This window comes from Anser cygnoides, chromosome 1, assembly GCF_040182565.1.
Source record: "Anser cygnoides isolate HZ-2024a breed goose chromosome 1, Taihu_goose_T2T_genome, whole genome shotgun sequence".
NCBI classification, from domain to species: Eukaryota; Metazoa; Chordata; class Aves; order Anseriformes; family Anatidae; genus Anser; species Anser cygnoides.
In genome coordinates, this window is record NC_089873.1 from 170943214 (window position 1) to 170954393 (window position 11180).

General features: G+C 32.3%; 1 protein-coding gene across 1 annotated transcript in view; it reads left to right on the forward strand.

Annotated features, from left to right (window-relative positions):
- Positions 1-10895, forward strand: part of KLHL1 (kelch like family member 1) — a 250133-nt gene extending 239238 nt beyond the window's left edge. The window contains exons 9-11 of the mRNA XM_066987863.1: positions 2063-2275; positions 7095-7266; positions 9026-10895. Coding sequence (XP_066843964.1) covers positions 2063-2275; positions 7095-7266; positions 9026-9085 — 445 coding nt within the window. The 3' untranslated portion in view covers positions 9086-10895. The remainder of the gene's footprint in view (positions 1-2062; positions 2276-7094; positions 7267-9025) is intronic.
- Positions 10896-11180: the final 285 nt, after the last annotated feature.

The following is an 11180-nucleotide window of genomic DNA, read 5'->3' on the forward strand; positions in this document are numbered from 1 at the left end:
TTAAAGGGAGTGATGATGCCTTAGGGAATTTAGCAGAAGAATGGAAACAATTCCTGACTGAGGTGTTCAGGCTCAGCCACAACCAGAGCTTTAAAACAATTATTCAATTTTTCAGCTTATATTTGTCTGAACTAGAACTTTGTGAAATAAAACTTTATTGTTAATCTTATGAACTATTACTTGCTTGGGTATAAACACAATCAAAACCTAAAACGATTGTCACAAATAATTTTAGTCTGCATCCACAGACACTTTAAATTCTTCTCTCTTATAGTGGAGCCATGGCTTCTCCTGACAACTTTTGGCACAAGTATGTCTGTCAGGCAGTACCAAAATATTACATGGCTTCAGTGACATATTTAGTGATAGTATTCTACTTTCTTTATTCATCAGCGTCCATGCCAGGGAAACAGAATGGTGAATGCACATTTAAGTAGCTCTGAATTCATGGACCGTTTCGGACAGTAAAAGCTTTCAAATGAATAATTGCTTCACACAGGCTGCTTTTGCATCCTAAATTGCTCAATGGCTGAACTTTAAAATAGCTTGAGTGTCTATTAGTTAATCTCCAGGCACTGTAGAAAAGGCAACAGACTGCAAAAGGATTCATATAAGAAATGAATGCAGCATGGTAACATTGGGAAAGAGCAATCAGGACTGCTTTCTACTGGGAACCATTACAAAAGGAGGAAGGAAACAAGTTTCTTGCCTGCAGGTAGTTGCCAAACACAAAAGAATTGTTTTGTTTGTTTGTTTGTTTGCATGTTTGCTTGTTTGTTTGCTTGTTTTTACACCACATTTTTGCTATTTCAAATTTAAAATATTTTCAGAAGTTTTCCAGGACTTCCCTACAGAACTCAATCCTCATAATATATTCTGATGAAGAAAATCAGCATCCACTGCCTGGGGGTGTCAAAGAATCATAGAATATCCCGAGTTGGAAGGGACCCATAAAGATCATCGAGTCCAACTCCTGGCACCACACAGGTCTACCCAAAAGTTCAGACCATATGACTCTGTCCAAACACTTGTTGAACTCCGACACCTGCCCCTCCACTCCCCCTCATGAGGAAGCAGTAGACTGAGATGAGGTCTCGTTACCTTACTTGCTGAGTAGCCATGCTAGTGGTAGTATAGGCAAGACTTATCATCATTTTATCCAAGATCTTTGAAAACTTGGAGACAAGTTAGTACTTTTTAAAAATCCATATTTAAAACATAATGAGATATTCTTTTCTGCACTGCACTGAATATTTGATCTTTCCTATATTGCAAGTGTAAAATTCATTCCAGATATGAGACCCATTGAGAGTTCTGTATGTGGAATAGGGTGAATACTAGATCAAAGACTGAATACATTTTTTTCTTCTGGCTTGTAATTTAGCATACAAAGCTTCAGCATGGCTTTTTTTTTTTTTTTTTTTTTTTTTTTTTTTAGGAATGTAGAACTAAAAGCTTTTGATTCTATTCAGTATTAAAGAATTATGCAAGATAAAATATTAAAATGCAGACAGCAGTTGTCAGACTCCCACAACTTTGATGCATGATAAAAACACAGAGAAATAATCATAAATGGATTATAACTTTCTTGTCTGGATTACCAATTAGAAGTTAGCACTTGCACTTCCACCTCACAGATGATAAGCAGTTAAGTAGCAACCCTGTTTACATGATTTATAAATCTATTGAGACAAATCTGTGTGTCACTGGCACTTTTGGCATTATCTGCTGCAACCAAACAATGAAGATACCCATTCCCAGAGAGAAAATATGTTCATTGCCATTGAGCTGGGCAAAGTAGGAAAGTACTTCCATGAAGTAGAAAGTGGATTTGGTAAAAAATATTAAAATCCTCTATGTTTGCTTATCATATGAAATTCATATGTTTTTGAGAAACTATATTTTGTTTTTCTCCCCTGTTTGCTAAAGTCAGATTAAAACAAAACTAAATGAAACAAAACAAAACCAAACCAACTGACCAAACAAAAATATACTTCTTGTCTTTATTACTACAGCTCTGAGATGTTGTTTTATTAACACTTTATTGTGTGGATTTTCTTAGGTTATATTCAGTTGGAGGTCGGGATGGAAGTTCATGTTTGAGTTCAATGGAATATTATGACCCTCACACAAATAAATGGAATATGTGTGCTCCAATGTGTAAGAGAAGAGGAGGTGTAGGAGTGGCTACATGTGATGGCTTTCTTTATGCAGTTGGAGGTCATGATGCTCCTGCTTCTAACCACTGCTCCCGACTGCTGGACTATGTAGAAAGGTATCCACTATATGAATTTTATGAAGATAATGCCTGGAAGCATCATTTTCTTACTTAAATGATGGCAAAGTTCAGCAGATGTGGTATTTTGTTGTTTTTGGTTTTGTTTGTTTGTTTATTTGCTTTCCCCCAGCAAATGCTAGTTTCCTCTTTACTGGAAAAATTCCACAGAGAAGATAATTGCTTTATAGATGATTTTATTTCCCTTTTTTTTCACAGTACTATTAAATATTACATTGGACATACAATTTCACTCTTTTGACGTCTCCTTTAAGAAATCTTTGTTTCTAAGGCAAAACATTACACGTTGCAGAATCATAAACTAAACTTTGCAGAAATAAATTTTCAGGCCTGAAATAATTTTATAACATGTTTTTTTTTAACTCTAATGTAGCAATAAGATTTATTTAATTTTATTTAATTTTATTTCAATAAAAATTGAACTGCTGAAGTGATGGATATTTACAGTACATGACAGTGTTACTTTTAACACTACTACTACTTCTCTGATATGTTGATATAAGCCTTACATGCTGTATTTACAGTACCCTGAATTTCACAAGTGGATATTCCACAAATTCAAGAATATCTGTTAGGGCAGTAGGGCACTGTTGGCATGCCTATAGCATTAATTTTGAAGGTACTCCTCAAATGTTTCATGAAGGGATCACTTTTTTCTATTTCAGCTTTTGCATGCTTTAAAGTAGAATAATGAAAAATACTTTCAAATACATGCAGGTTGCAAAGTTTAAAGCATATATATTTGAGTACTTGGTTGATCTAAACACAGAAGTCAAGACAGGCATTGGCACTGACAGACACTAATTTATTTATTAATTTATTTTCATCTGAAGTATTTCAACATTTATTTAATGATAGCTATGGCTTCTGTTGAATCTGATTAGAATTTACTAGTTACCCAACAACTAATCCAAAAATTCTAAGTTAAAACTTACTCTGTAAGTTAACCATATGCTCAGTCTTAGTTGTTCCCATGTCTACTATAAAATACTTTACTTCTCCTCATCTCCAAGAGATGAAAGTTCATCAGAGAAATCCTAGATTCCCTTTATCTTTATCCTGGTGGCTTTATATCTGTAAGGAAAATTACCCAGAATTTTAATAAAGTAAATTTATATTAATTTTAGAATCATAGAACCATAGCAGATCCTGAGCTGGAAGGGACCCACAAGGATCATCAAGTCTAACTCCTAATGACTGCTAGTGACAATATTTATAAATATGAAATCTTTCCAACTCTCTCCGCTTGCTGGTACTTACATGGAAGGTTATCTATCAATCTATCAATCTATCTATCTATCTATCTATCTATCTATCTATCTATCTATCTATCATCTATCTATCTATTTAATTGATTTTTGGGTCTCTGAGAAGAGAATCCTTCTGATGTTGAAGATAAAACCCATCCCGTTACATTTGTCTTCCTCAGAGGGTATGATAACAACCAATTAAATACATATGCTTAGTTATTTTATATTCTGATATCTGAATGACATTATACAGTGTCCTTTGCCTAGGTTTTATTGCACTGATAGCAAAAAATATGGGTAGTGTACTTCATGGGCAGTTAGCTTCCAGAGTAAAAGTTAGGACTCACAGATCAGAACTTGTAAGGCTATTAGTTTGCATAGAGTATCTATTAGAGTGAATTAAGTGAAGTACTCCACTATAACATGAACAATGTCTTATGACCCTCCCAATGATTGACAGACATATAAGGTGGCTTGGATGTAATTTGATATGTCTACTTTTACATTCAAAAATAATCCATCATCTTCCAAAAATAAAAACTCTTTAACAAATCAAAGACTAATAAGTGTTGATGAGATCTATTATATTATTTCATATATCCCTGAAAGTTTCACTTTCTGTAAATATTTAGGGCATCAATCTTTTTAACTGTCTCTTCTTCTTCAGGAACAAGTCTTTTCTTGAGACAGTTTGCCAGGATGTACATTATTCAAATTTTTTTATTTTTTTCTTTCCTGAAAGACTGTTAAAGAGACATAATAAATATATTTTTAATGTATTTTTGAGATTACTTAAATCTAGTGAGAGCAGATATGTGTTTTCTGAATGCTGCTGTTAAATCCTGCTCAACAGTAATTTAGATTCCCAATTTAAACACTTAAGTTTATGCAATTCTGAGGATTTCCTGTGGCTCTGAGTACTTAAAAGTAAAAGAATAGGTATATTTGTCTGCTTTTCACAAGTTGGGAAAGTACAATGTTGTGTTATTTTTTAAAGGTACAATCAATAATCTCTATTTAAGAATTATACAATTTTGGAAATATTTTGGCAGATGTTTTGGCAGTGAAGCAACACTTGGAAAAGAATGCTACTTGCTCCAAATGTGACAGCTATTGAAAAAGTGATTTATAGCTTTTCCCCTTCCCACTTTGATTTCAAATTATATTTTTTTTCCACATTCAGGAACTTTATTGTAAACCTTCGCACCATAGGGCATACCTAGTTATTATAAAGATGAAATGTAGAGTTGTTTTTAACAGATGAAAGGATATAAGAAAATTCAGACATTTTCCTGTCAATTAAAAAAAAATCACATTCTTTAGAAATTCCATCTTGTTAATAGAATTAAGTTTTAAGCTTTCTATTTAGCTCTTGGTTACTTTTTTATTAAAAAAGAAAACAAATAGGCCAAAAATGACAATTATATTTAGATATCCTGCTTTTACAGTTCCTCACCTTGGCCCTTGTAATTTAAAAACAGTGTATCAAATAGTACATTAAAATTTATTGCCTTTAGGGAAGTGTAGATACAATACACACTGGAAAAGAAAGTTGAGAAACTCTTTCAGCTAAAGGCATACAATGCTTTTGTTGAAAAAGTCACACAGTCTTTGAAAAAAAATCCATTCAAAATTAACAGTATTTTGTCTTGTTACATATGCATATGAATCTTGTTACATATACACATATTCAAACATTGTTTTAAAGTATTTTCCTCTCAAGTTTTAAAAGACATTTATCTCATGTATATATTTAAGTCAAAACTTCTTAGAGAAAGATGGCAAAATGAAAGAATGTGAATAAATAACATAAAGAAAAGGAATAAAAAGGAAGCAAAGTGAAAAACACCATTAATTTAAAGATATTTTAGACATAAGAAGTTGACCACAACTTTTTACAATCTTATTTTCTGAGACGATCCAATAAAGCCAGAAAGATTAACAGCCAATAGCTGAGCAGAGTCTTTTCCCTAATGTGTGTTTAACTATAAAGAACAGTTTAATGAAGATTAAAGTAAAGGTAATTAATTCTTTTGTTGTTCTATTGGAAGGTTATGCTTATGAAGCAAATGAGGTCACAAGAAAAGCACTAAACATCACTGCTTCAATATTTATGTCAAAAAATGTTCATAAATTTCCATTGTTCAAATAATCTCTAACAAGACCCAAGACCTCTAACAGTATTCATGCAGCTTGCTTATGAAAATATGAATGACTGAAATAGTTACAGATGCTGCTAAATTCAACCTTTGTAGTAAAAGCCTTTTTTTTTTTTTTCTTTTGGTAGAGCATCTATATATAAAAGTTACTGTAGGATTAATAACTTCTAAGTAAGAAAGTATAGACTACAAGAAAATATACTGAAAGAACTGGGCACCCCCAAAACATGAATTTATACCTAATACTGCCTGTTAAAGTACTACAAGAAAAAATTTTGGTACATAATTTTATATAACAATAATAATAGTCAGTAGTCAGAACACTTGTGAATAAGATATTTAGCCATTACAGAATTCCTAATTATTTTAGATTGCCATGTCCAAAGTGTCATTTACTTTACACCTAAGAAAGTGACTCAAGTGTGTTAAAGACATTTCATCCTTAAACTGTTTATTTTTGCCACTGTGTGTAAAGTGTTTCTACTACATAGTTGCTACATAGTATAGATGCTTAAGGACTGGTAAAATTAATTCTATCATACTGTGATATAATTTGGTATTTTGGTAATATCAGTGATCTAAAAATGAGGTATCTAATTTAACTTAATACTCCAGGCATCCTTAGTAACCAAATGATTCATTTCTGTTTTACAGTAGGTGTTTAAAATATATACAATGAAATGGCCTCTGGAATTAACTACTTTTACATTGCTAATGAATATCTAAATTAAGGCTATTATCTAACAGCCTAGGCTAAATATTTAATTTTTGAATAGCTATCATTATGAAAGGGGAATTCTGCCCTCATATTTAAAAATTCTGTGATGATTAATATCTTGAGAACTGTACTACTTTGTTAACTTGAACTGGGAGGAAAATCTAACTATAATGCAGTTAAAAATATCCCCTGTATTTCTGGGGAGGTTTTCTGGCTATGAACATTGCATAGTAACATTTTAGAAAATAAAATATAGTAGAATATAATTTTATCAGGAATATTTTAATATACTACAAAAATATTCTTATTTATTTGAAATATATGCATAAATATATGCATACAATCAGATATTGTTCTTATATACTTGTCATCTATCTTATGACACCTTAAGCCATAAAAAGCTTGGTTGTGTTTTTTTGTTTGTTTGCTTGTTTTTCCAAGATGGTTAACAAAGTCAAAATTTACAAGCAACATTAAAATACTTGAATTGGGAACAAAATATATCTGTATCTTTTCTTTCTGCTTTTCTTTCTGCTATTTTGGATTGGATGCTCATGGATTATTTATTTATAATTTATTTATTCAGAAAAGTGCTTTATTTCATGCAAAGATCAGCATGAGTGGACACTTAGCTTCCCACTAAACATTCAATTTCCTTTCTCTTTCATTAGATATGATCCAAAAACTGATACATGGACAATGGTGGCTCCACTGAGTATGCCTCGAGATGCTGTTGGTGTCTGTCTACTTGGTGACAAATTATATGCAGTAGGTGGATATGATGGTCAAACATACCTGAACACTATGGAAGCCTATGACCCTCAAACCAATGAATGGATGCAGGTAATTGTGAAGTCTGTATCTTTAATTCTGTAACACATTTTGATATGTTTGGAAAAACATTGCTTTTATGAAAACAACAACAACAACAAAAAGGTATCTGAGATTGCCATGGCTGTAAAATTAGTCCTAGTATTTTATCATTTGATTTAATTTGATGTTAGGAGTTTCCTCATGCAGATAGAAAACAAAACAAAACAACCAACCAAACAAACAAAAAACCCCAACAACATAGAATTAAGAAACTAGCAGAAGACAGAATAAACATTCGTTAGAAATATCATCTTTTACCTTCCAGACAAAAATCTTGTTCTCATCAATTTCTGTTCTAATTATCTCTTTGTAGTTCTTCATATAGAAGAAATGTTCTAAAAATTGTCAACACGGAATTTTAATTGTTGACCAGCATATTCTGAAGATTTTTCATATGAAACAGTTTATTTATTTTAAGTATGGAGCCAAGTTTTCATTTCATTCTTTAATTCCATTTCCTTCTTTTTGATGAATATTTTGAAATAAGCTATATGGAAGCTCCTAATGGTGAACTATAAAAGAATAGAAGTATTGTTATTGTGCAAGAAGGTGGGGATTGGTGATTTGATTATAGAGAAAATGTACTTAATTATCATAGAATCATAGAATCGTAGAACTGTAGAATCATAGAATCATTAAGGTTGGAAGAGACCTCTCAAGATCGTGTGGTCCAACCATCACCCTATACCAACAGTTACTTCACAGTAGTACTTGAAATGATTTAGGGTCATAGCGAATCCTTCAGAAGAAACAAAGGTTGCTTTCAGTGCTTTCTTTTATTAATTCTGTTTTAAGACTTTCTAGAAATATAATTCATTTCACCAGTGTAGATGCTTACATCTGAATTAGTGACCCAAAGATCCTTTTAAAGGTAGTGAAGAAAATTACATACTTTGAAAATATATCATCCTAAAATAAGTAGTTAAAACAGGCCAGATATCCAAAATATGTCTGCTTCTTTTTGTGACTGCAAAGGGAGTCTTCTGTTCTCAAGCTTAAATTTAGATATGTAAGGTGTAAAAATGAATGCAGAAGACCATCACCTTTTTATCTATTGTTATTTGAAGGGCAAAAGAGCATTTTTATGACATTGTTTAGGATAACATTTGAAAAATTTATTTCCAAATACCACCATTCCACATAAAAACATAAGTTGGACACTTGAACAGATACTTCAGCAGCATGTAACACCTCTGCTTTAGAGCAGTACTACTTACAGTGTAGTATTATTATTAAATAGCATAGATGCTGACTACTGTGTTAGCTTCAACAAGTAAAGAGGTCCAGCCTCCTACAACTACTAACTACTTGTGATGTCTTGAAATAGTGTCTGAAGCTGACAAACTTATCTTAAAGGAAACTTGACGCTGTTTAGTAATACTGGAACCATACAGTTTTGTTATTGTTAGCTTTGGCCTTGACTCAGGGACTGAAATGGAGATATCAACCACAGTCTACAGAACTTGGAAACCCCTGGCATATAAACAAATTGAGAAAGTGAATGAATGCTCTAAAATCACCTTTTTTTTTTTTTTTCCCCTGTACTTACATTTTCAAATGAAAGATGTAACTTGATTAAGTAATTTTAAAAGTACAGCATTAAGATACTGTGGGTTGTATTTAATCCCATTAGTTTGGAACATTTTAGACTAATGTTAACACAACTCTCTTGCATGACATCCCTATTCAGTTAATTCTATTTATTTGGTCATTTCTTTATTTTCTGCAGATGGCTTCCCTAAATATTGGAAGAGCTGGTGCCTGTGTCGTAGTCATCAAGCAACCATGACTTTGTGAGCACTGCTTAGGATTTTACTAACTGTGAAATGATTATTTTTTTATCAGACAACAAGAATAATAACTTCACGAGAACAAGGATTTACACAGTGAATGCTCTATTGATCACAGACATGAAGAAGTTTGAAAGTGAGAAAGGTTAAGGATTTATGCCCTATAAAATCATAATAATTATTTATATTCTGAGAAGAAGAAAAAAAAAATCAGACTGTCGGAGGTGTAAATATGTAAGCGTGCAGTAGTAAGTTCTGTACTGTTCTCACAAATGTGTCCTGGAGAACTGGATAATCAATAGCATCAAGGGACAGCTCTAGACAAGAAGCAGGAGGAAATACATTGACAGTTTTCATGGCTGAAAGAGTTTTAACAGCAGAAACATCAAAGTACATTTAATCACTTTTAAGCTGTGTTTTTGAAAGAGAAAAGTAGATAATATAATATTTTTCTATTCATGTCTTTTCTTCAAGTGTGTTATGGCCATCTCATCTACACAGTTACTTAAGGGAAGAGAATTAGTTCTTACTGAAGATATAAAAAAGTCTAGATATTCAATATTCATTCATAATGATTAAGCTGTTGCTCTACAGTAGGAAGAAAAAAAAGAAAAAACACCTCCAAGATGATTATTATTTTTTTAAAGTTCAGATTGTACCTCGTTGCATCTTACAAGTGAGTCTACTGAAGGGGAAGCCTGAGTGTTTAATCTAATTACACACAAATCAAATCTTTGGCTGCCACGGAGCTTTATTGAAAAAGTGGGAGTCTAAAGGGCAGTTTCCTAATTTTTAGTTACTTTTATATTCATTTTAAGCATGTGGGCTCTAAGCTTATTATTAAATGCATCTTCTGCATGTTAGAAACTCATGAAGGGATGGAAAACTGATACGATTCCTACATTGACTCATGTAACAGGTCAGGCATGACCAGAAGAGATTATACAGCCTCTTTTAAAAAAAAATATTTTTAAATGACAGCTCCTCATCATATTTCAAAAGAGATAAAAAATACTATATTTTATTTCTTTCTGACACTCATACATACACAATGCTGCCTGATTAAAGTGGCCAATTTATCACTTTTCACTTTCCACTGAGAATAACTACAAGTAGGGAATTGAGAATATATGAGAATGGAATAAGGCAAAATTATACCACCCGATCTAATAACCTTCATAGAGTAAATATACTAGTGTCATCTGTGCTTCCCTTTATGGTTGATCATTTCTGGCAGCAATGATTCTTTGAGCTTTTGCCTTGGCAGTAGGTTTAACATTGACATTTTCTATCTGCTCAGCTGAATCAGTTAAAATCTTAAGGCCAATGCTCAAATATGAAATTCTGCTATTCTGGGAGGCACAAAATCTGGGAATAGGACTGCCGAGTAATCCTCTTCTTTAAAGCCTTGCTCATACATTAGGAAACATTTCATAGTCAAAATGTGCAAATGTCACTGTCCTCTGTCACTAGCAATTTTGGGAAGGAATTGCAGTTACAATTAAAAGAGTTTTCCTAGTGGAAAACTTTGAAGCCAGTTGAGATGGAAAAATATATACAGACTCCTACTTCGGACTTCTGATTTGAAGATGTATCTGTCCTTTTAACAGCATTAACTTGCATGGAGATCTTTGTTTCCTGACACAAACTGAACATCAGTTCTGAAGCCTAAGTAATCCATTTTAAATCTTTTTATATAGTTCTCTGTACTAATTAGAAATCAGATGTAAATTCTTTAATGTTGTTTTTCCACAACCTGTTGGCTTTTGAATTACAAATTTAGTGTTTCTTCTTCAGACAAACATGTCAATTTTCTCCCCACTGTAACACCTTGTTTAATAACGTTACCTCTTTACAAATTTTGCTTCACATAAACATAAACTTCTGAGACCAAAACAAGAAGCTTCTAGAATTATAATTGCAATTAGGCATTAGCATGCCATTCTCCTACACAGATACCTAATCAATTAAAAAAATTAATTTTAATCCCATTCCCACAACTTCCTTTTGCTTACACTATATTCATACACAATGCGAATATGCTTGTTCTACACATATACTGACCTTCAAAAAAGAATTCTAATAATTGCAATC